The 26995-nt window shown below is 36.5% G+C and overlaps 1 protein-coding gene across 1 annotated transcript in view; it reads right to left on the bottom strand.

The window, feature by feature from the left end:
* EYS (eyes shut homolog) overlaps nucleotides 1-26995 on the bottom strand; it is an 872029-nt gene that overhangs the window by 281209 nt on the left and 563825 nt on the right. The window contains exons 32-34 of the mRNA XM_056343434.1: nucleotides 24823-25013; nucleotides 22998-23089; nucleotides 6242-6392 (exon numbers count right to left, since the gene is read on the bottom strand). Of these exons, the coding sequence (XP_056199409.1) occupies nucleotides 6242-6392; nucleotides 22998-23089; nucleotides 24823-25013 (434 nt within the window). The remainder of the gene's footprint in view (nucleotides 1-6241; nucleotides 6393-22997; nucleotides 23090-24822; nucleotides 25014-26995) is intronic.

The following is a 26995-nucleotide window of genomic DNA, read 5'->3' as shown; positions in this document are numbered from 1 at the left end:
TTTATCAGATAAAGTGAATGCCAAATAATCAAACTTGAATACTGTGCACAGATTGTACTAAATTCTCCCACTGCTTTGCAATGCTTCAGCAAAGGAAATGGATCATAAACTGTGTCTAACTAGACAGTTACAGAGGGATTACTGTTGCTTTGGCCTATGGAAGCACAGCAGCTGTAACATACAGCAAACTACTTTCAGATTATTCCACGTTAAGGGCCTGATTCTGTATTTTGTAACACCTGTTTTACATTGTCTATTTTTTCTTTCGATGCCACTGAATTCAGTGGATGAGTAACTGTGACAGAAAGAATGCTATTTTATGTCTTAGCAATCATTTCTTAAAAAGTTTAAAACATTTTTATCTACATATGGTCAATACCTGAAAATGCTCTGAGACTACATGGGCAGTTTCATAGCATCATACGATTGTGATATCACACTATCTCCTTTTCATAAGAAAAACCTACGGTTTTTTATATATGCACAGCATATTTTATACCTATGTATTTAAAATGTGCCACCAAAAAAAAAGTTCACTCGAGTATGTGCTAGTAGTCCAACTAAGAGACTTTACATGTATAATGATTTCCACCTCATGTTAGCTACAACACTAACACACTATGATCCTGAGCATATCACTCAATTAATTACCTGTTGCCATTTTCCCATTGGTAACATGGGGATACCAGTGCCCACATATATTTTTGCATACTTTCTACCTAATGCTTTATCTTTATTTAGAAGATTGTTCTCCTGGTACAGAAGCTTCCTTTCCTTCTGAAAATTCCCTGTTTTGAATACTTGCAAAGTTTAATTATAGAGAACTGCTTATGCTGAAAAGTAATATGAAGATATAATGACATTTCACATTCTCAATACTAAAATACTATTGTCTAGAAATATAAATTATTGGAGCAATTATAGCAGCAGAAATAACACTAGTACTGCAATCAACTGTTGCTGTAGGTATTTAAAAGCAATCTTTAATTTACCTTTGAGTGTACCAATCTTCTCTGCAGCAGAACAAGCTATTGTAAACAACTAATGATACTAAAGCTAGCATGAAATTAACTATTCTGAAACACCTATTGAGATTTCAGAAATTATAAATTCGTTGGTTTTTTAAATTTCTGGTTTAACGTGTCTTTTTCTGTGTGCAATTTGGTTTCTATTCCCCTGTTGTTGATTTTTAAGTCTTAGAAAACAGCTACCATTAACAGCTTTAAAAAAAACAATGTTTTAAAAAGATGATGCTATTTAACTGTAATTGATTTTGCCATTTACCTGTCTCCTAGATGTGACAAGACTGAAGTATGCCCATCACACTCTTTAACAAAGAAATAGGACGTGATTTAAAAACAAGTAATAAACAAAGCTGTCACAGAACTGAATGGGAGTTTTTTCACTTGTAGAGACAGCAGGACGAGATGTTTGCCAGCCAGCTATTTATAGCTCAGTTTTCCTCCTGACTGTTCAGCTTTGCCTTCCTACGCTGTCAGATGAATCCACTAAACTTTGCAAAGGACAGTTTACAGACGGTCATAAAAACAATTTCTTGCTGTGTCTGAAACAGTTTGCAATGCTTCAACCTGGATGAATTTGTCCAAGGTGTTTCAGTGTGTGTACCTGCTACGTCGTTTGTTACCCACATCTTCAGAACCTTCAGAATTCATAGCCAGACAAGTATTTTTTTCTATCTTTGGCCTGTGGGTATGTAACATCAGATAACTGTAGATGTGTATGAGGAGGAAGTGGCAGAGATATGCTGTTATGGACTGACCACAACCTCCACTCCCCATCCCTCTGCTGCCATACAGGGGGAGAAAACAAAGGGCCTGGGAGTGAAGTTGATTCTGGGAAAACCCTTCCTTTGTCCACAGAGCCAGTCATCTCAACATGGAAGGTAATCATACTGGTCAGGCAGTTTTCCCTTGGTAAATCCATGCTGGTTGTTCCCAAGGGCCTGCTTGTCCTTCATTTGCTTCTACAGTTGTCTCGGAACTGAGTTGTGCTATTGGCCTGACCAGCTCATGGTTACACAGCCCTTCCTCCTTGGTCTTTTTAAAGATGAACATGACATCACATTTATCTTGTTCCAGTCATCAGGGACCTCCTCTGATTTCTCTAGTCTTTCAGAGGTGATAGAGAGTGGCCTTGTGATAACATCAGCCAGTGGTGCATGCTTGTATGCATCCCGTTGTATGGACCCATGACACTTTTTATGTCCAGTTCACTTAAGTAGTCCATAACTTTATCTCCCTCTGCTGTTCGTAGTGTTTCTCCCCACCAACCACTGCCACTAGATACAGAGATCTGGGTGGTCTGAGAGCTTCTGATGAGTGAAGAAATCTATTGGGTATTATGGCATTGCTTCCCAAGATGTCACAGATGTTCTTTTAAATATATCACTGCCTTGAGGGTAATCTGTTCTCCTGAAGTACCTTCACAAGCTTTGGCAGCAACTAAGAAGGAGATTCAAACTTCTGTTGATGGTGTGCTAAGTCTGTTACTACCATGGGCAGCGGAAACATACATAGTTGGTGCTTATCAAGCCTTCCAGTCTAGAACTATTATGATATTTTTAACTGATATTTCTATCAAAATAGTGTATAATAGGCAGAATACCAATCAGGTTCAGAACAGACTCAAACCACCTCAATGAGTACATTCAGGGGAACAGTAACTTCTTTCAGTAATACCTGAAAGATCCCATGGTTTCCTGACCAATCCTTAAGAAGACTAAAAGTATTTTCTCCCTTAAACACAGAGTAAAATGCTACCCCTTATGGTACCCTTTGTACAGAATAGTATTAAAGAAATAAAGGAAAAGCAGTCAATATATCTGGAGGTAATTCCCCCCTCATATTTGGAGAAGAAAGCTTCAACTTTTTGAGACTGAAAGGCTGAGTAATTGTTGCACTTTGCCTTACATGTTGAGGGCACTCTGACTCTAAGCAATAACGAAAAATAAACATACAGACAAAAAAATAAATATGTGGAAAAAATGCATGGACACTTGAAAGCTGATCAGAAAAGCACAGAATAGGAAATCCTCAGAGGACACACTATTTTATCCTGAGGGCTTCACAGATCGTATCAAACTTCACTCATAAAGAAAGAAAGAGGAATAGAGCCTGGAAATTAATAGTGTAGTATTAGCCAGTTCTAGTAATACAAAACTCCTGTGTCAACAGCTTCTGGCACTAACAACTAGAAGTTCTCGTTAGACAGCAGCTGAAGCAGTCTAGGGTCTGAAGTCACACTGCTCTCTACAGTTTCCACAATATTGAAAGGTAGGAGAGCCAACAGCAGAGTGAACTACTCCAGTAAGAGAAAGAGCTCATCTAAAACAAGACAATGTATTATTAGGCAGATACTACAGGTATTACAAGGGTCATTATCAGACTTGACTCCAAGAGCGATCACAGCGTTTGTCAGAAAAAGCTGAGTCTCAGCTGGAGCAGAAATCTCTCTTGAAGCGAACTGCGGGATGAAGGTCAGAAACAGACCTTTTCCGTTTCAGGGATGATGATGGTGTTACAATAGAAGCCTGACTGCCTGGGTCAAAGCTGATGAGAAGGAAACTTCCTGGAGTGGTTTCCTACTGCTGGGATTGAAAAGCCCACATAAAGAGAACTTTGACAGGCGGTTCTCCATTCTCTGACAAAAAGGAAAAATATAGCCTTTATAGACTGTATGTGGCCTGTAGCCAACAGACTTTGATAGACAAGCCAAGGAAAATTAAACTTGCCCAAAGCTATAAAAAAGTAAAAATAAAGCAAAACGAGACACTAAGATCAAAATGAAGACAAAAATCACAAATGAGCAAAGAAAATCAAGTTATAAAATAAAGAAATAAAAGGCTGAGGTAATCTCAAACAGAAAGCAATGCACTGCAAAAAACCTTCATGGAAAACTAGAGATGCAACTGGGGGTTGAGCATGTATTTTTACTTTTTGGGGAAGTTATATGAACATATGCTTTCCAAGTACTAAATAGAGCTTAAGTGTCACCAGCTTGAGCACTTGCACACTTCCCACATCTATTACTTAATCTAAATAACAATCATGGGCCATAACATTTCATTTACTAATCCTGCATTAAGAATAAAACTGCAACATCCTTAAAAAAAGAAAGCTCATCTTGATATGACAATCAAAAACACATATAGACAAAAATGTTTTAGCAGTAAATTACCCTTAGACCATTGTGTTTTATCTCTATTTTGACTCATCTAAGGTAAACGTATTTTTCTGGATTTTATTTTGCCTTAGTGAAGAGCTATTTACCATCTCAAAGTTCCCTCTCACATACACATTACTGCGTATAACCCTCAAACAAATCGCTTTTTTACCTGCTCTTAAATACATTCCATGGACTGAGCTTTTCTAAGCCTTCACTATAAAGTCTTTGGGGGATCCCCAAAAATATTTCTCTTAGCTTCTAGAAGACAGGTCATTTAAACATCTAAATTATAATTTTCTGATATCTTATTAATATAGAACTTTTCTTTAAGATACATTTATGCAAGTAATAGGATAAATTATTCCAGATGAATGTATAGTTTGTGTATGAACATTTGAATTAAGGGGAAAATTATATAAATACAAATACTATTTGACATGTTCTTTTAATGCCAATATGTGGTATTTAGAAGTACACTTTTGGCTGAGTATTTTACAACCTTAAAAGCACCTACTCACAAGGACTTTTAAGTTGGATTTCACAATATTGTCACTTCATCAGTTACTGTACAATTTACCATACGGTGAAAGCAATCTAGAAATGCTGCATTATAATAACAGCATCAAAACCACATCTGTGCTTGAAATTACTCTATTTGCTCATTATAAGATGACTTTCACCTACTGAAGAACAGAACAGAAATAAAAACGTTAAAACAATTGTCACAGGGTGAAGTCCACCCAAAAGTATGGCTTAAGAAATGAAACCTGGACTACATATGTCCTGCTCTGACTACATGATTCTGCTGTACACTGGGAAAACAAAAAACCCACAGATTAACTTTGTTACAGTGATGACAGCTACCCAAAGATCAGTGATCAGATAAGTGAGACCTGGACTACAGCGGCCCAGCGCAAAGTGTAGTTTATTTCATAATGTGTAGAAACCCACTGAAGACAGATAATCTTTGTTATGCAATACCTTTACACTCTGATAACATATTTGAGACATGAAACCAGAGGCTGAAATAATCCAGGCTGGCTTTAGATAAGGGGGAAGTCAGAGACAGATTTGGGACTATGTGACTGGCAAGGCCACTGGCACATTAAGGCAACAATTTAGGTTTAAAAATGTATACATAGTTATGACAATAGCCCCTTGAGTGCAGAAGGGGACTCCATACTCAGACACCTGACAAAATGTAGAAGGCTGAGCCAGCTGGGATGTGCTTTGTATAGGGGCCATGCTGCCAGGAGCTGGACTGAGTGCCCCCTGGGTGTATGGTGCCAGTCTGAAATTACAGGGGCTGGGACTTTGATCTGTGTGCGTGTGAGGAGTTTGAGTGTCACAGACTAAAAGAGAAATCACTACCTATACTCAACCTGCTTTGAAAAAAAATTGTACATTGTAAGTTGCTTAACTCTCTACCCCAAATTCCTCCATAACAGCAATTCAGGAATGATCCACCTCTCTCCAGCGCTCTGCATGACCCCTGTATGTACTGTTCTTCCCTAGCACTGTGAAAGCCCTAGTGCATATTACTTCTCACCCCTGCACATGCTGTTTCCCTAGCTGCATACAGGGCCTCAAGTTCAAGCTCCTGTACCATACCTCTCATTCATTAATGCAGTTCCACAGGTTAACTCTCACTGGCTTGGCCCATTTTCACACACACCTCTCTGTGCCAGCCCACAATGCAAGCAGAGAGCCTCTTTCTTTACAAAACCCAGTGCAGTCACACTTTTCACATTTCCACAGAACCAGCACCTGAGATAACAGGTACGTCCTCTAAATTTAATTGTACTTGCTCCTTAACTCTGCCTACTCAAGTCAAACAGGATTGTAGATTGTATCTTCAGGCAAGAATGCTGTTTCTGTTAACTTACCAAAGTCCCATGCACCAGCAGAACTCTGCAAGGGACCATAATCATCCCTTAGATGTAATCCTCAAAAAACTGTAATTTTTACTTTTTGCATAAAGTCTCTTATAGTCTATTCAATATACCACTCCCAAAATAACAAACATCTTAAATAAAAATAATAAGGAAATAAATACCTGTTTTATTGCATAATGATGAGGCAAACCACCAACAAATATGGATCCTGTTTCAAGCCAATATGAACTGGACCAGAAATTTCTAGGTTTACTTGTCTTTGCAGATGTTTCCAGGACCGACATTTCTGCTTCACATGATACTATGCCTTGCCTGCATAAATTTAGAAACAGGCACGTTTTACCACCATATATAGTTTACACCACTATCTGACAAATTAATTAGGCTGTTACTAAACCAATGAGGAAAGAAAATTAAGTAAATAGCTGGTTTTATATTAAACACTATGAACACAAAAGAAGCTGTATAACAAGCGGTAAATTGGTATGTCTTTGGGGTTTGACTTCATTAAAATCAAGCCACATTGTAAATCTGAGCAGTGTAATTGCTAAAAACCCAAAGCACATAGTAATGGCTGAATAAAAAAGTTAGACAATTTTTAACAATTACAAGAAGGCTTTGTAATTTTGAAAAAAAAAAGACATCTACTGACCTCAAATATTTTAAATATCCCTCTTTTTCATCACAAAAAATATAATCCAGAAAAGCAATTTAAAATAAACTGCATTTTAGAGTGTAGACATACTATTATCTGTAATACTTACCTTCAAAAGCATCATTCCTAAAACTGAAGGCAGTAACATTAGGTCCTGAAATTAATACATACAGTCGCTTTTACTTCCCCCCATCCACACACTCTCTTTAAAAAGCGTTGCTCTTAACAGCAGGCATAAATTGTTAAAAATAAACAGAAGAGGCAAGGTAAACAATTTAGTTTTGTTCAATTTATGATTATTTTTAATAAAGCAAAGCTCATTCACATTCCAATAACCAACTGGCAGCAACCACTGTCTCTTCATGAAAGAAAGCACAGTGGAGAAACATCAGAACTAAACAAGAGTCTCTCAGGTAGGAATTTCTCTGCACACAAACCAAACTGGAGTTTAATCAGCTGTATGTTTAAAAATATTGAAGTGCCTTTGTAATACAGGTGCTAGAAAAACAATCTGTATGGAAACAGCATATACCAAGAAAACCCTATAAAAGCAACAGTCTATAATTTAACTAGGATGCTGTAGTAACATGTGAATTCAGTTTATCTTTGATAATGCAAAGTTAGCTTCTGCAAGTTATTAGTTACAAAAAGAACATGGAAAGTTTTCTTCACCATCTTCTGTCAGATAATGATACATAAAGGATTTCTCACGCTGTTTGATAAGGTCTTCTATCATATTTTAATTGAGAGGATTGAGACTTAACATCAGCAACCTTTGCAAAAAATTCTCTATGTTTGTTTTCCATATAATTCTGTTTTGGTGATACTTTCAGAAAAATATGCAAGCATAGTATCAGTCTTTTAACATAAAGGATTATAAATGTTTTTGTAAGCAAAATGGCCTGTCCATCCTATGATAAACAACTTCATAAAGTTTCATTCTGTTGTTAAAATCAATATTAAAGAGAAATAAATAGGGGGTTTAATTCTGTAGACTAAAAATAAACTTCTTAAGGGATCAGTTCAGGGGATTTTTTTATTCCTCCTCAATTTTTACAAAGTTTTCTCTAAACTCACTAATTAATAGCGAACACGAAGGAGAAAAACCAATGTTTTCCTATCACATTTTATAGATATTATGCAATGGTTGTATGTCTAAGCACATACACAAAGTTCTGCAGCACACCATTTTGATTATTTGCTTAAAAAGGAAGTTTGGTGATAATGTGGGTGACCCATACATACATTCTCAGTAGCTCTGTTTGCAATGATCAAGCAGTTTTTCCTAAGGTTTAAACCCTGCGTGACATCTTGGATATATTCATGCTACAACAGAAAGCTGCAGTAAGAGTTCTAAGGAAAAAATTATTGATGTTTAAATATCTAAACTTTCTTTTCTTTCTTATAAAAGGATATAATCTTTATGAATAAAATCATAATGATAAGACAGCAATCTTTCTGAAATATTTTAAATCAGACTTGTTTTAACGCAACATAATTCTTGAGATCAGAGTGCAATAGGGTCAGGAAGGGAACTGATAGGCATTTTTAATTTTTTTAAATTCATGTAACAGATGTGTTAAATGAAGGAAAGCTGCCCAAACAACTGCTTTGTTTTGTTTTGTTTTTAAGTACAGTTTCTTCTACACAGTTTGCAATGCTAATGCTGTAACTGGTTATGTGACCATGTATATACTTCTATTACACAAGCACCCGATTTACAGATTTAGCTCTTTTCATGATAACTTTAGACATGCTTTTTAGTTCGTCCTTAATAGCTTATATGATGGATATGCAGATATATTTTTGTGTGCATATAAAAATATAATTTGAAATTCATTCCAAGTACTACATATCAGAAAACAAGTTAATGCAATTCAATAGCATGAGCTGCCTTCACCATCAGCTTGTTAAAATGTCAGCCTTGCACCTCTGATTGTGCTTGATTGAATCTAGCAGGGTCTGGCCAAATCAGAATAACAACCTTAAACCATTATTGTTTAGCATTTGCTGATGATACTATCATCAGGTCATATATACACTCTATGAAATTTCCATCAAGCTTTTAAAACGGGTTTTCTACAATCAGCACATTGGGTGCTTTAAAGGTCAAGTAAGAAGACAAACTTTTTTGCATAATTATAAATGTGGAAATGCATACAGCAACTCTCAAGCACTTTTGCTGGGTAAGCTACCAGTAATTGTGCCTCAGTCCAACCCAGCAGTAATAGTTCACAGTTTTCTCATTTGCATTCACACAAATGTAATGATTAAATACTGGCTTATTAATTATAACCTGAAGATGCATGCTGTCTAAACAGTATTAAATCCATTGCCCAATGCCTCGCAGGTTGGAAGGATGGAAAGGTCAGATAATAATTTGATAACTGTTGGGATAACAGTACCTAAACATGACAATGTCTGCATGAAATCCAAATCCTTTCACATAATGTTCTTGCTCACTGACATTTGTTAGTGATGATTAAATGACATGTTTGGGATTATGATAAAATGGTAAAAAGGTAATAAAACAAATGGGGGAAGAGGAGGAGGGAAAGGAGGATGTCTAGATAAAGTACTAAGTGCCAGTCCTGCCATGCAGTCTTGTGTTAGTGAGAACCACCATCACCACAGAAGTTTGTCTCAAAATTGCTATGGCAGGAAACTCACAGCATCACCACAGCAAATGTTTCTCAACATTGTCAAGGCAGGAAACCCAGCGACTGACACCATGGAGCAATGGGGGGAGCTAATCCTGAGAAACCTAACCAAACCCCTCTGCGTGCCCCCAGACCCGGCGTCAGGGGCATCGAGGAGCCTGGAGAACTCTGAGGACCCCCTGATGGTATTGGGCACGCACACCACCACCGGGTGGAAGCTGTGGTAAAGCAGAACAGCTCATGACAACCCTATAAAAGAACGGAACCAACCAATATCAGACAGAACGTTCCCACACTGGACTTGGAAACTAATCAGACTGTTGGGACACTGCAGCTCCAGGGTGGCAGCTATTGCTGTGATCTCTTTCATTCATTCATTCATTCATTTTTTCTTTCTTTGTTTCTTTCTTTCCTTCCTTCCTTTCTCTCTTTATCTCTGGCTCCCTCTCCTTTGCATTTGCAAACCTATTGTCAGGCAAATAAAGTTCCTTGGCTCTTGACTCTGTTTTGACTCTTAATTGTATTGCCCAGAATAAAAGCAGAACCTTGCTCCAGTCTTGGACCAGCATTCCCAGCATGGACAAGTCTTGCTGGGAATAAAGCTCCTTTAATCTGGTTTTCCTGATAAGAAAAGGAAATCTCTTATTCTAGAAACAAGATTGAAACTTTCACCCATGTCTAGCAATTTCACTTCAAACGTGGTCATGCTAAATGACAATAAACAATTACCTAATTACGTCTGAACTATTGCAGATGTAATGTTAGCATTCAATCTACTAAACAAAAACAACTGCAGGTTTGCAAACAGTTGTATCAAATATGAGTTGTGAACTATAATAATTAAATAGGTTTTACTATCATATATTCTAAAAAACAAACATCAAAGTTCCCTGATTTTATTGAAGACAACTGATTAATTAAAGCTGAGAAACACACTGCATATTTGCTGTGTCTGATTATTATTTTACAGATTTCATAGCTCAAAACATCCAAAGCAACACTTCCCTCTTTCCACTCAGTACCTAGTAGTTTTCATTTTCTGGTTTCATACTCCAACTGCTCCCTGCAATAGAATGCTTTTTTTTTTTTGTAAACTTGCAACACAACAATAGACCTATTTTCACAGACAATTAAGAGTTACATTTTCTTAATGCACATTTAAAAGGTGGGATCAATTTTGACTCAGCACTGGTTTTGAAACCCTTAAGGCTTTGTAAGGGTGTTTGAGACAACTTTAAGAATGAAAAATCTGGACCTCTGCTCAGAGAGGCTGTGTAGGTTTCACCTTTTGAGGTTTTCAAAACGTAACTGCATACAGCCCTGAGCAACCTGGTCTGACCCCATGGCTGGCCCTGCTTTCAGCAGGAGGTTGGACTACAGACCTCCTGAGGTCTCTTCTAGCTTGAATCGTCCTACGATTCTACAGTCCTGTGACATTTTTATTCAGCAAAAAACCCTCAACCCTGTGCTAATAATATTTAAGCAATAAGACAGAATCTCATATTAATCTCAGAAAATATCCCAGTTACACGCGCAGTCATTAAATTTTCAGTCTGCAGTAAGATGTATCATTTTCGACTGCTCACATCTGTTGGTGTTGACTGTGCCCTACTAAGACACCAGTTGACAGACTCTTTCATGTTGCAGATGAACTAATGAGTCAACAACATATTTTTTCTCGTTCCCTCTGACAGCAGACTCATATTTCCTGGACCTGGAGCTGACTTGCTAGTCTATTCTTAGAGAGTGATTTAACTAAATAAATAAGAACTATGAAGCTAATGACAAGGCATGATGTAAATTCCTCTAAGAATACAGAGGGGAAAAAATAGTATTTGTTTAATATTCTAAGGAATGAATAAATATGGCACCCTGTTACTTTTTTCTCAGAGGTTACACTGACATTACTAAGCTGAAGAGGTCCACAACATGAGTTTGAAGTCCTGACACATAATCATACACATTTTTATGAAGTTACCACAGTTCCTGTTACAGTTGCCACCCAGGCTAGCTATCCCTTCAATTCTGAAAACTGAAAAAGTTCACCGGTTGGTGCAATTCAGGAATCATTTCCAGTTTAAATGTTGCCATCCATTTCGCAGTAAGTATTTTTATAGATGTGATCTGGACCTGCCAGTTGGCCTCAGGTCCAGAGAACAGTATTCAGATTTTAGTTTCATTTACTACTATGGATTTAGCTAGAGAAAAAAACCAATGATCTACGCCTCTGGCCATTTCTGTCTTTGCTGTTTGGAGAGCTTCAGGTTTCCTGCTGCTGACATTCTAACAAACTTAAATACCACTTACAGAAATTAAACTTAGAAAATAATACGCACTTATTTCAAGTTGATGTAGATATATATGAAGTGTCATTTTGTGAAAAGTTTGGCCCAAGTTAGAGTGCTGTTTCAAGCATTAAGACAGTGTCAAGTTCAGAGTCGGATCTGACTCGCAACACTGACATTTTATTTCAACTGACACTGAAAGACTGTACTGAATAAGAAGATAGTTACACAGTGGAAATTTGTATTTCTATCAACTCTGCAGGCCAACATTATTTCTGGTCTCTATATCCTGCCTGTGTTTTCCTTAATATAATTTTTATGCTTGTGACACGGGGCCAAGGCAGCCACAGAAGACCGAACACACTTTTAGTATCCATAAGGATCCTTTGATGTTCCTCAGAAAATAACATAGAACAAAGATTTAGGCATGTTGTCTGTTATTGAAGTCTTACTCTACTGTTTTTGTTTCTATTCCTGCAATAAGAAGTTAAAGTAGATTTTTAGTCTTAGAAGTGAAACTAACAAGCTCTTTTAAGATCTAAACTAAAAGTAAGTAGCAATGACAGAAATATTTTTAGTATTTAATTAGTTAAATAATCTGCACAAGAATAGATCACTATACACCACAGATTTGTCTCTTTGATGATTCTAAATTTTAATGTGTGGGTTTCTCCTTTGATGGCAGAGCTCTGAGAAGGTATAGAAGATGATTTGTACCCAAGATGTGGCATGACTAACTAAATAAGCTTTTATCTTACAGAAGATGTAAAACAACAGTTTGTATCAAACTAATTGATGGTATTAAGTTGCTATTAACTGTTACTATGATCAATTTAGTATAATTAAATCCACTACATTCAACTGTTATTCACTGTTAGAAAAAGGCAGTTGCTTATTCTCTGTTGACTCACCTGAAATTTATGAAAAAACAGTCACTTTCCGGAATATAACATGCACATACTGAGATTTGATTTCATGACAGTTTTTCATTCCAATTAAAGGTTTTTTACACTGCATTGATGCAAAATAAAGTATTATTTAGCTGCAAACAAATGCACTTAGCCTTAATCTATTGTTTTATTAGGAGATTTGATCAGTGCAGGTTTTTTGTATACTGAGACAGATATGCAAGAAGAAAGGCTACTTTCATTATCCTCAATTTCTGGAAACTAACTACAGTTATGAAAATATTAATGCCAAGTTTCTCTATCATCATTTCTAGATTTTGTCCATTTCAAGTATTCCTTCTATCTCTGTGAAACCTTAGTTCTTGTTGAGGGAATCAAGCGCTTGTAGATATTTCAGAATTGTAAAGGGTATTCTGACATGTCTAGCAATGCAGAACTGAGATGTTCACTACAGTGTTTGTTTGAAAGGAGTATGGTCACGTAACATCAGCAGTATAACAGCATGGGTTTTTTTCTGAACAAAACCTTGCTTCTGAAAGAAAGTTAAATTGCTCATTTTAAGAAGACAAGCTTTAAGCCAACATTTTGGAAGAATTCTGAAAGTGAATGAAGGACTGTGAATATGTACAGTAGATGTGGTGGAGCCTGGATCATCTCACTGGCATCTCTTATATATCTGTAGGCGTGGTTTGACTGGCAATTCAGGCAAAGGACTGAGTTCCAGCTTTTATTCCACAGGCATTCGTATGTTCTTCCCCCTTTTTGTGCAGCAATATGCATTAAGGAAATAATTCAGCTGAAAACGAAGAAAAGTATGTATTTTTAACTGGATCAGTTCTCTCGATAAGCTCTGCCCACAGGAGTCAGTAACCAGATTAAAGATAACCAACAACAACAAACCAACAAAAAAATCAACACACACAACCCACCCCACCCCCAAAAAAACCCCAACCAAACAACCAACCACACAACAAAAAAACCCCAAAAAACAAGAAGAAAGAAATGAAGAAGAACAAAGCAGCTTGAACATGGAAAAAACAATCAAGTCTTACTGAAGCAAAGTCTCACTTAGAAGGGATTCTCAATTGTCCCCCTTTTGCTGAAGTAACTTCTCCAAAAAGACAGAAAAAGCCCTCTCTTTAAAGACAGACTTTACTTAGAGCACAAGACAGACATATTTTTAAAAGGTAAATGTTTAAATAAAAAAAAAGTAGAAATAAGTGTGATAGATTACATAAAAGGCCTGAAAGCAAATTTAGTCTGCAACTAGAATAAATTCTTCACTATACACTGTTGGCCCTAGAAGAAAATCTCCTTCCTTCCATGGTCATACAAGGCTCACCTTAGTGCTAGCTTCCTACAGCAGGCAAACTCTGCTTTTTTTTTTTTTTTTTCCCCAGGATTTTCCCAGTCTGCACTGTTGCTGCAGACTCTCTGCAAGCTCCATCCTGTCCTTCAGGGAGAGAAAGCTTATTTGCAATCTCTCTGCCTCCAGGGGCCTCTGAAAGGGAACCATGCAGGATGCAGTAGAAAGACACCTTCCTTCTTACCAAGTAGGAGCTACAGCGTACAGTACCCACACAGCACTGTCTGAATAAACAAGGCAGCTACACCGCTTGTCCTGCTCTCTGCATATCCCTCTTTCTTCAGCAAGAAAAGTACAGTTTGCATCATCTTTCAAATATTCTGCCTCCTATCTGCCTCAGTACAATGACTTTAATAAAACTTACGCCTTCAGGCTTCCGGATGCAATGTGCAGTGACTAACAGCGCTTTTCTCCCAGTACAGAACTGGCTAATTATTTTTGTTTCTCCTTTCACTGAGCCATCTCTCAAATAGCAGAGCTTGAGTTTTGTGGTGAAAAGATATCTAGTAGGTAAAAAAAATATCTTTGAGGTGAGAGTGAATTACACCTCTCATGTCTGCCACTGTTCGTTCATATAGTCAGGGTCACATACCTGTGACATGGGGCTAGCAGGGTCAGAAAGGAATCTTCACCCAGCTTTTATTTTCAGCTTTTCACTGAAGTACTGGCTGGGGTTTGCCAGCCAGAATAATTTTGATATATAAATTCCTCACCAGTGCTGTGGATTTAGGAAGAGGTGAACACAGTAGAATGCATCTTAGGAAAATATTTAAGAAACTGAAGGGTTTGATTTAACTGAAGTCTATGGCTTTCTGAACAAAATATTCATCATTTGTGTCATAGAGCAGGTCAACCCAGTGGTCCCTTGGTGGTCAAATAAGTGGTCCCTTCTGGCCTGAAGTTATAAATTTCTAAAATTTCTTGAGGTTCTCTCAGATGAAAACGATAGCCGATGGTACCTTATTCTGTAGTGTTCAAATGACATAACATGCTCATCCATAGAGGGGAAAAGAAGTTCTATAAAATATTTTTAAAATTCTACATTGTTTTTTCCCTAAGCTTCCTTTGTGATAACATTGTATTTACTCTTAATTAGTATGCATATATTGTATAAAATATATTGACATAACAGGTGAAAACACGGGAATTTTAAATCCCTTTGTTTAGGAAGTCAAAGGGCTCAGCACATTTAATGTATGGGAAACTACTGGATTGTTGTATATATACATATTATGTCTGCTCTCCGAATTGCAAAAGCCATTCAGAAATAGGACACTGTTATGTTCTACTACTTTTTATAAGGAAAAAAATATTTCAAATGTATAAAAGATGTCAGTCATGTTGTTACTACCTTGTTTTAAAAACTAGCAATTTGGGTAATTCTAAGAATAAAAGTATGAACAGTCTGGAGTTAAATAATGTGAAGAATGAAGTAAAGAGTTACTGTACAGATCCCATAGGACAGAACAGGATCTAAATATGCTTAAACAGAGAACCAGCTAAGGACACAGTGGCCTGAGGAAAAGCCTCCAGCAAATACATAAATTTTCGAGATGGTACCTCTAAAAGATATGGAATTTAGTGATGTGCAACAGCCAGTAAGAGAGGGCTTGTTGTTTCTTTGCTTTTTCTACTGAAGGCAGAGGAAAAAAGGAATTATAAGAAAAAAAATGAATAGTTTGTGAAACTAGAAATAAAATTATAATTCTTTCACAATAATGACACTTCATACAATAGATAATAGTTTAGGTAAAGTAGTTCTACTACTGAAGTTAAAGATGATTTTTTTTTTTAAATAAACCGGTACTTTGAAAATTCCTAAGATTAATAGAAGATATGCGCATTGATACACTGTACATGAAACTCTTCAGCTACAGAAATCTATGCTTACTCACAAAGCAAACCGGGGAAGTATAATTTCATTGATTGGCTATCACCTTATCACTTTCCTTAGTATTTCTTCAGCAGTAGATATCATCAATGCGTTCTCAGATCAACGTATGTATAGACCAGTTCGCTTATCTGAGTTTATTATTGTTTAACTGTTGTGATGATTTTGAGTGAGATGCTGTATTTGTATTTACATTGCTATTCCTCTCTAGCACCTACAAAGTCACTTCTATAGTGCTTTAAGTAATTAAAAAGGGATGATTAGGTTCCTGGACAAAAAAAATAGTATAATCTGAAAATCATTATTGATCGAACATTTATTCTTAAGAAGCACCACCATTTATTTTGAACACTTGACCTCCAAATAGAAAGATCCATTAAGTTACATTGAAATTATCAAGCATTTATGAGATAAAGTAATGAATAAAATTAGTCACAGGAGGGAACATTATTTGCTCGGCTCCCCTTCTACTTATCTGTGAAAGGATTAAAATCAAATTAATTTTTTCTAAATGCACTGCACAGGTTAGCAGAGTGAGCTGGAAAACACATAAGATATATTCTATCTAGCAAGATTTCAAAACTTTTCCTCTATTTAGTGTTTTCTGATTTGTATTTGGTTATAATCTCACAGTTCATAAATAAGAATCTCCTTTGATTCTCTAGCTTCAATCCAGCCTCACCATTTCTGTGGCACTGGCATGCTTAGCTAGTGAGGAGTAATAGTGTCACTGTGTAACAAAAATCTTGAGCACCTAGAAATTAGTCTTCCAATTTCTGACTTTCTTGTGCCAACAGCTGCTCTTTGCTGTTGCGAAGTCAGTATCTTTTTCCTTTCAGATGTATTCCAGAATGTCCGGGGGGAGGGGGGGGGGGGGGATATTCTTCACCTCTTCCTGTTCATCTGTGCGATAGTCACCGTAAGTATTTTACGTTGAATTTCTTTCTCTTTTGGTCCAAAAAAACCCAAACCAAAAGAAAAAAAAAGAATCCTTCCAATTTTCTTCACACTTCATTATCAAGTCATTCCTATTTTCCACCTTTAAAATGCAGGTCTTGACATTAGTATCATTATTTCAAAAGTTTACATAATTTTTATTCCATTGTAAATATAAATGCCTCTGCACCTAAACTGTATTCTCAAATCAGTTTGTTGTCATTGACTTAGCCTCTGCAGCGGATACGAGACAGTAAGTAGCAGATATAACCTCATTAGGAATCAAGATACAGTGGAATTTAGGAAACAAGAAATGTCTTTTTATTACCAGTGTTAATAAATCATAAATAAATTGAACAAAATGTAATAAACTTGACTTCTTCCAAGTAAGGCCACTGAGCTGGGTAAAGTTTCAGACTATACAAAAAGTAGAAATTATGAGATAAGTCTGCACTTGTGTTGCATTTCATCACTCCTAGTTTTGCACTAGGCTCTTTAGGAGGGACTAAAAAAAATAGATCAACACAGCCACAGCTATGAAAGTATGTTTGTGAGGACTTATTCAGTGGCCAGTTTAGAGGTGCAACAACTCCCTAAATCATTTGTATTGGTAATAAATATGTCAAGCTTAACCATGCATGTGTCCGAGTACTTCAAGAAATGTCTTGCAGCTGATGCAAAACCATTGATACCTTCCTTGGGAGCGGACAAGAAAATGAAAAGAGAATGAAGCTATTCTGTATCAGGAACACACTTCTTACCACGTTTTATAAATACTGAATTCACTTCTGTAATTAAACAGTAGCCATTGCTATTAATATCTTCTGGCTTATACTAGTTTTGGAGGAGATGACTCATTAAGCGTGTTTTCATGAAGTAGAGTATATGGCATTTAAATCATACATGAAACAACAGATGGATGGCCTCTTCACCTATACGCTGTTATGTTAAAAATGAAGGCCAACGTTTGGTAACTTTCTGATAAGATAAAAATAGGAATTTCCAATAAAAATGAAATAAAACCCCGAAAACCAATACAGAGAAGCAGCTGAATTTTTTTCTAACCATTTTATCTGACATCTGCCTATCTTACCTGCCTGAAAGCCCTAGGGAAAATATGAGCTTTGTAGCACATTCTGAAGGATAATAAATACAGCATATTTTGCACCATATGGATTATCTAAGGCCTTCACAAAAAGCCATCAAAACCAACAATATACAAGCTCCAGAGTGAGCATATGTTGCATTATGGCATGATTAGAAGAATTTCTTTCTGACTAGAGGAATCAAAAAACATCTACATCTCAAAACCAAGACAATCAATCACCAAATGTCCTACAGTTAACTAGTGCAAACCTCAAATTACAAACATTAGGAGCTAAAGAAGAATGATGCACTTTTAAAAGAAGTGAACTGTCACATTTTGAAGCTGGTTTCTAGACAGATGGAGCACCTACACCCATTTTCTAATCCTAATGGTCACGGTCACTTAAAAAACAAGTTCAAAGTGGATAGACTAATTTTAACAAAGAAGTTGTATTTGTGATATCTACTGCATAATCAATTTATAAACTGATAGATTTGCTAAAGCAATTGACAACTGTGATCTGACATTTAAAATAAAATAAAAAATGTTTTTTATTTAATCAAGGAAACTATTATTATCAGTAATGAAATAATAGTTGTTGAAATGGAGCATAGCAGACCAAGAAAAGGACGAATTTCGAATAATGCTGCTGCAGTTCAGCCTGTTCCTGCAATACAAATTTTTTATCAAGTTGTTTTGGTGATGAAGACTGAAGAAGATAATGTTACAGCAGTTAATGAGGCAGTTTTATAAGGGTTGGAATGAGAAGACTGTGGTAGAGCATCCCCTGCATTGCCAGTAAGGTAACTGTATCTTCATAACAAAACCAAACATGTAAACTTCCCAATGCTTGAGTCTTAAATTTTCCTTCCATTCATAATACCCTGCAGAAATCTAAACACTGTGGGATATTGTCTATATCAATTTTTCACTGTATCTCTTTCACTTCCCTGGTAACCTTAAGAAAGCCAAAACAGTACAGTCAGAAATGTGAGTGAAATAGCTGCGATGATTTCCATTAACAGCTGGGCTTAGTAAACTTACACATAAAATGGAACTCTCAGGCACTGCTCTGAGGCAAACCTTGTCAACGTGTTGGTTTTAGCAGCTAGTGCCATAAAGTAAGACTAATCTGAGGCAAAAACTTATATCCTGTCACAAATTATTCAAGCTATCCCAGATTTTTTATCTAATATGGTCGTCCTATTATATCCAATTTTATTAAACTGTTGTAAATGTAGCCACAATAGTCCATCATCATGAAAAATTTACTTCAGCAATGTTTCCATTTTACTTCCAGCACGAATATTCTGGTGAACTATGAGAACTGGATATAGCACAGTGTCTGACAGTAACATGCATATTTATTAAAGCATTAAAAGCATTAAAAGGTGTGGTATTTCTTTGAGTCACACCAGGAATAATTTTGTGGGACAAAGGAAGCAGTAACATTTCCTCTGTAAGCAGAAAAGGAAGATGTCACTATCTAATTTCCACTGTATTTCAACTTGTATTACACAACACACTACTTTTAAGACTATTTCTTTAATTTAACATGATATTGTAGAGGCAGTATATCATTTGCAGATGGCTTATCTTCAGTAGCTGAAATGCATTGCTTTTAGTGAATCTGAAAGACACAAACCTTTCCATCACAGGGCCACATCAAAAAGGTTCCAAACAGTTCAGAATACATTAAGTAATGAGAATGAGCAATTTTATTTCAACAAATTGGTACAAAATATTTTTTTTTATTGCCTGTGATGTCTCTTCATAATACTTAACATCTGCAGAACAAAGAAAATCCCACATTGTGCATAGCCACTATGTTGTAGTATTCAGTGTCAACTACATTCCCATCCTGACTTCACTGACTTCCCAGATACTGTTGTTCAAAACTTAACTTACTTATCTCACTGCAAATCAGTTATGAGAAGACTAAATAATAGTTGTAGAGGTCTAGACAACTGCTGAATATGCTATGGCAATTTTTCACCAAAGTTATTTTACTATGTTGTATTATACTAAAGTTGATTACAAGTAACATATTTCAAGACTGAATCTATCAAATCGAATTGTAAGAAATATATATTTGATTGTTAACACAGAAGTAAGTATGTAAGGTAGTGGTTATTATACTTTTCTATACAGCACATAAATTTTCTTCATTAAATCAAGCACATGTCAAGATGCACTAGATGAAAATAACCCATTTCTAACCAAATCTTTCTGACTTCTGTGCCATTAAGATTTTAAATCTTAGAATCATAGAATCATTTAGGTTTGAAAAGACCTCTAAGATCATAGAGTCCAACCATTAACCTAGCACTGCCAAGTCCACCACTAAACCATGTCCCTAAACACCACATCTACAGTCTCCTAAATACCTCCAGGGATGGTTACTCAACCACTTCCCTGGGCAGCCTGTTCCAATGCTTGACCACCATTTCACTGAAGAAATTATTCCTAATATCCAATCTAAACTTCCCCTGGCACAACTTGAGGCTGTTCCCTCTTGTCCTGTCACTTCTTACTTGGGAGAAGAGACTGACACCCACCTCACTACAACCTCTTTCAGGTAGTTGTAGAAAGTGATAAGGTCTCCCCTGAGCCTCCTTTTCTCCAGGCTAAATGACCCCAGTTCCTTCAGCTGCTCCTCATAAGATTTGTTGTCTAGACCCTTCACCAGCTTCATTGACCCAAAACTGAACACTGCATTTGAGACGCAGCCTCACCAGTGCCGAGTACAGGGGGACAATCACTTCCCTTGTCCTGCTGGCCACACTGTTTTGGATACCAGCCAGGATGCTCTTGGCCACCTGGGCACACTGATCACTCATGTTCAGTCAGCTGTTGACCAGCACCCCCAGGTTCTTTTCCACTGGGCAGCTTTCCAGCTACTCTTCCCCAAGCCTGTAGTACTGCATGGGGTTGTTGTGATCCAAGTGCAGGACCTGGTACTTCTTCTTGTTGAATCTCCTATAATTGGCCTTGGCCCATTGATCCAGCCTGTCCAGATCCTTCTGTAGAGCTTTCCTATCCTCTAACAAATCAACACTCCCCCCTCCAACTTGGTGGTGGCTGCACAACACCATCTTAAAACAATGTCCAAAGCCATTTCCAGTCTACGAGTAATTAATAATTGCTTAATAATTAGCTTGACTCCCATATATGGTATGCACTCCTTCTCTTTTAACAGCAAAAATCAGTGCGTCCCATCTTACCCGAGCTGTCCTGAAATGATTACCATTGTGTGCAAATGAAGGAAGATAACTCTTTCTTCCTTCCTTTTTAGGGTCAAAAGGAAGGCTGGAAATACAAACTGGGTTGGGTTTTTTTTTTTCTGCTACTACCTTAGGCTGATTTATAGATTCACTTTATTTGCTGCTCGATGGAGCTGGGGGAAGATGCATAAAATAGGCACACTCACATCATGGCAGTTATCGCATCCCTAGGTAATGTCAGTGACATGGCAGTCCTAATGCTCTGGTGGCAGGGGAAGGGATGGTTTTTTTCTTCAAGTCTCCCAATAGTACTGAGGGTCCAGGTATTCTTAAGTTTGTTATCTTTAGGATCCTAAATCTTTCTTAAAATGAACAATTAAAAGGAGTAACAATAGAATTCTAATGGAGTAAATGAGCTATCAGACTAAAAATTCTGTGTCTCCAGTCCTTACCCACTTTCTCTGTGTCACTTTAGATTTCTTAGACTTCTTTGTTGTCTAACTTCCTAGTTGTCTTCAATGGACTTTTAGTCACCATTCATACAGAAGCTGCTTAATGCCCTTATCATCTTTAAATCTCCAAAAAATTTCCAATCCTACTTTCTCTATTTTGAGAATGAAAGGGAGTCAAACCATAGAAATTAGCAGAACTGCATATGTAATTCAAGAGTTTACAGAATCCCACTTTTATCAGTGTCATAGAGATGTCTTCCATTCCCTTCTGGTCAGAGGGGAGCTTCCAGTTGCTTTTACTTTATGTTCCATGGTTTGGTTTGATGTTATTCCCTTTTTGCGTGATAAACACAATTGCAGTGAATTACTGGCTTTTGCTCCCTGCATTAGTCTGCATTGTTGTACTGTGTGGTCTGGAGCTTGAGCCTGGTTTACCATGCTGGAAAATAATATGATAGCAATGATTGCTGAAATGCAGCAAGAAACTGTGGTCCTTCTCACTCACTACTCACTGCCACACTTGAAGCAGCAAGGCACAATATAATGGATACAATCATCACTATGGTTTCCTATAGAAGCAAAGTGTCCAGCTGCAGCTGCCCTGCAAAAGTGTTTCATTTGGCTGCTTTTGGACAGATATAACTAAAAGGCTTATTCCAGTAAAAGGCTTTTGTTCCTTCTGTACACGTTCACAAACTTTTTAGGGAGTCATTTACCCCTGAGAGACAAGCAGACAGGTAGCTCTCTTCTTGCTGGACTAGAGGACTTGGACCTATTTTAAACTGTCTGATAGAACTAGGCACCTGGAGAGGAGACTCATGCCTAATTTTTCTATAAAGTGAAACCAAATTTTTTCTTCCAAGTTCTTAAAAGGTGGCAGATTCTAACAGCATAGACATTTGATCATTAAATACATCTATGTACAAAGAGCGTGGAAAACATACTACCTACCTGATTTTCCTTTCATTTTATCCTCCTTCAGTCGCAAGGACTGTTACTTTTACAGGAGTAATACATGCTACTATGAGTTGCAAGTAAGTGACAGCAACTAAAGTCATGCTGCTGCTTTTGACTACCTATTTTCCAAGATCTTTCTATGGGTCACATTCTCATTGGAAATCCAACTATTTCCTGGACTAAGTAGCTTGAAGTTACTGAACAGCAGCTTCCCTGCCTGAATGTTTATGTTTGCTAAGATTTTGATGAGAATAAACTCATTTCCATTAAGCACAACAGTGATGTGATGAGCACTGTTCCCAACTGTACTATAGTTTTAAACACTCTTTCCAAGCATTTGTTGTAGTCCACACTGCCATAACATGATTTTACCGCACACGTTCAGGTATCACCCATAGCTAATGAGATATGATATCACTGGCATTTACTAACTATCCAACCTAAATCATCTTTAAAGCAATTGTAAACACAGAGAACAGTAAGTTATGAAACTTACCTAATTTGCACTTTATACCAGTGTCCATCATCCACTCTAGCAGTAGTAGTGATGTTTTTGACTTCTGCAGTTTCATCGCATAAAAACTGATACTACAAAGTGGGAAAAATGCTTTTATTACGTAAGTTCTAATAATTAAACAGTTAAAGGCTTAGGAACTTGAATTTCAAAATAACAAATGGTTTCATAAAGCCCTGAAAGATGTCATGTGTATCAAGGAAAACCAGTGTTTAATTAAAGATCTAGATCAGGAGGTCGATTGTACCAGAAATATACAGGCATACATATATGCTTCCTACCATGCATGAAAATGCTTTAATCTTTGTGTATTGTACAATCAGATATTATGGGCGTGATTTGCAAGGAAGTTGACCATCTGCAACCCAGCTAAAATTAACATTGGCCACGGGTGAATTTTACTTACCATTTTATGGCCTCCTTACACTTCCAAACACGTAATGTAGCATGCAGGCTTGAGTATTCTGGAACACCATTTAATTTCCTATACTAATGTGAACAAGCACTTGATTTCATGGTTTGTCTACTTGTAATTGTAGCTTGATTGTAAGCTTAGAACCATTTGTTCATTGGGCTTTAAATCTACATTTAATTGACCAGCTTTGTGAATGATTAAGTGAATTCAATTAGTTTTAACATGGCACACTGGGACCTAGGAATAGATTTTTGTCAATTAAAGTACTTTCATATTTTATGGTGCTTATATGTTAGAAAAATGTTTTTCTGCATCATTACTGTAACATGAATACAAGTAAGATAGACTTAAAGTCATCAACATTTTGTAAACCTTGGATAACTTCCTGACCCTGACTAATCTCATTTGCTCTGGATAAAGATAGTCACAATATAATAAAACATAATATAACAAATTAAAGTAAAAGGTTATTTTCTTCTTCTGTTTATCTGCAATTTATGTATCTTTTTTATATGATCATGCTTTTTAAACATGAAGGCAAATATAACTCAAATACGTTGTTCCTAAGTCATTTCACAATTGTCACAGAAGAATATAATGACAGGCAAACTTTTGGAAATTTTTAACAGGAAAATGGAAGATCCATTATAGGAAAAGTAACTTCTCTTTTAATATCTTTTTAGAGCCTCTTTAGTATATGCCCATGTCTTCATAAACCTCAAACTTTACCTCTTCCTCAGAAAAGAAGGAATAATTTGCCAAAGGTAAAGATATAATGGGATACACACTCTACTCCTGAAGTTTATAGAAACAAATGTAATCCTATTTAGTTTGTCCATGAAAGCCAAATAAATGCTTTTTGTGATCCTGCGGAACTGATAATTAACATGATGGACCAAGTAAAAGGTTTCTGCTCAGAGCCACATGGTAACAGATACACTCTATTCTGTTACACAGTAAATTTCCTATTACGATTCACTCAGTTCCACAGCCTTCCTTATAACAATTTTAATGAACTTGCACATGAGGAGGTTCGGTTAGTTTAAGCTCTGTATATAAAATAGAATACCTTAATACACATCAGTCATAAAGACAAAACCTACATTCTTTATTTTTGTCTTTTAATATGTGCTTTTCATATGAGACATCCCATTTATAATCACTATTCAATTTTCCTCAAGTACCACCTCTTGTGAGACATATTAATCATATTAGCCATGAATTTGCCCTAATGGATAGCAGGTTTGACAGCTATTTTCCTTAAATACTGAAGTATGTCAAGACTCTCTGTAGCTCTATCTACTATCTTCTACAGTAAAAAACAGACACACCCCCCCTCCAGATCCTAACTTTTACTTATTTCTCCTTCAGTGGGAGATTTCGATGTCTTACCTGTAAGGTGCCATGGTTGATGAAAAGCTGAATTAAAAAATGTCCTGTCGTTTCTGGTGTCTGTTCAATATACAGGAGGAGTCCATGAGGATTATAGGTCTTAAATTCCAAGTGGATGAAGTTTTGCATGTTCAAATGCAAGCCTTGAAACTGCAGGTAAGAATCACCGTAATAGCGAGCATAACTAAAATCTGTAAATAGAATTTTGAGATATATAAGGATACGAAGACATTTTTCTACTTCACTCACTGCTTTCTTATTTTGCTAATGGTAGCAAAGATACAGGATACTCTTTTGACATCTGTCAAGGGGGCAGACATGAATCTGAAAATTGATGTTAGTTTTCTTGGGTCAAAGACTGAGTTTCTAAAACTAAACATAAAGGTTTAGGTAAAATTATATTAAGCAGACAATTAGGATCAATGCCTGAAAGAAAAGGCTATTGAAGACAATAGCACTTGGTACATATCTAGCAGTTTTGGCTCTCCGTAAGTCAAGAACAGACTTTTCAGTTAGGTATTCACATAGTTTTTGATGCAAGAATGAATGAGTTTGAAGTCTTTGCAGAAAGCATTCCATGGTTTCTAATTATGAAATTGTCATTTTAATCAAATATGTCAAATATTTCTGTCTAAAACAAACAATGGGATGTTGGTAGGGTGAAACCTGAAAAATTCTCTTCTGATCACATCTATCCTGTCTGACTTTCTAGATCCTTCTTAACCTCCAGCTCCCCATTTCATACCTGGCAAGGGCAGATGCAGCTCTTACTTAAATGGAAAAGGTATGTGAATACATGGCTGTAAACCCATCAGATAACAGAAGAGTACACTTAAAAGGGACTTCCCCCCTCCTCCCTCTTCTCTTCCTTCCTTCCCTTCCCTCTCTCCCTTTTTTCTTTCTTCCTACTTCTCACTGGTTTTTTTCTTAATTTCTCTTTTCTCTCTTTTCTTCCTTTCTCGTCTTTGTTTCTCATTCCCTCCCTTCCTTTCCTGCTTCCTCTCTTATGTTTTATTTTCCCTTCCCTTCATTTCTTCCTTCCTTTTCGTTCCCTTTCCATCCTTTCCTTTCCCTTTCACATGTTGTGTTTTTACAGGAGAAGAGTATTCAACATGCACCTGAGTACCCATTCGTACACAAATGCAGTCATGCACGTCTTCATTTTTTACTTGCCAATATTTAAACTGCACCTCATATCAGTATATTTATCTACTTAACAAGGAATTTAAAAATATGTCCTCTTCCACACATGCAACACAAGGAGTTAGTTGTTTCATTTTAGCACCGCTATACTATTCTGATTTTTGCACAAGCAGAAATATGCTTTAGTCTCACTTGAAAGAATCACACAGCATACAATTACTTGATCAACTTTATGAGACTGATATACATTTAAAAGAATATTAACAACTCACACATCTTTTTAAAAAAAGTCAGTGCAACAGTATGAGCCGAGATACAATGCATAACACATAATAAATAAATAATTTCATTTTGCTTGGCTCAAACTTCACTGAATCATCAATAGAGGGATTCTAAGTATCTTTCTAGGTCACAGACCTGTTTCTATTTTCCAAAACAAACAGAATTTTAATATGTTTTGACACTAACTCCAGTAGAAAATATATTACTACTACGCTTAAATTCTGAACATCTGTGATACTCTGATAAATTACAAACTATTAATGTTGCACTCCTGTATATCACTGTAAGACTGTGTTGAATTTTATTCTTTCATGACTTTTCAGAAACGTATTTACAAAGTCAGAGCCACTGTGGTCAAATTCTGAACAAAGCTTTTCTTAACAAATTCTTGGGAAGAGGTGAAAAGAGAAACAGCAACAAATAAGCAATACATGCACACATAAAAGATGCAGTAAAAGAAATAAAAATTTCAAGCAATACCAATCAATGATCAGTGATGCAAAAAAGATGACATTATAATTTTAAATGTATTTAACCTTTAAAAATTCTGTTTTGAAATATAAGCCTGCATGTGTAAATTTCAGAAAACTCAATTAAAAAAAAAAGATACAAAATTGCACTGAAAACTTCCATTTTATAGACAGGACAATTTCTCTAAGGGAGGGTAGACACCGCTTTAGAGGATTACCTTCAATCCCTAACCCTTGTTTGTTTTCCTTCCTGAGCCTGCCTCTGAGCACTAAATCGT

This window comes from Falco biarmicus, chromosome 6 (assembly GCF_023638135.1).
Source record: "Falco biarmicus isolate bFalBia1 chromosome 6, bFalBia1.pri, whole genome shotgun sequence".
NCBI classification, from domain to species: Eukaryota; Metazoa; Chordata; class Aves; order Falconiformes; family Falconidae; genus Falco; species Falco biarmicus.
This window is presented reverse-complemented; position numbering and strand designations above follow the sequence as displayed.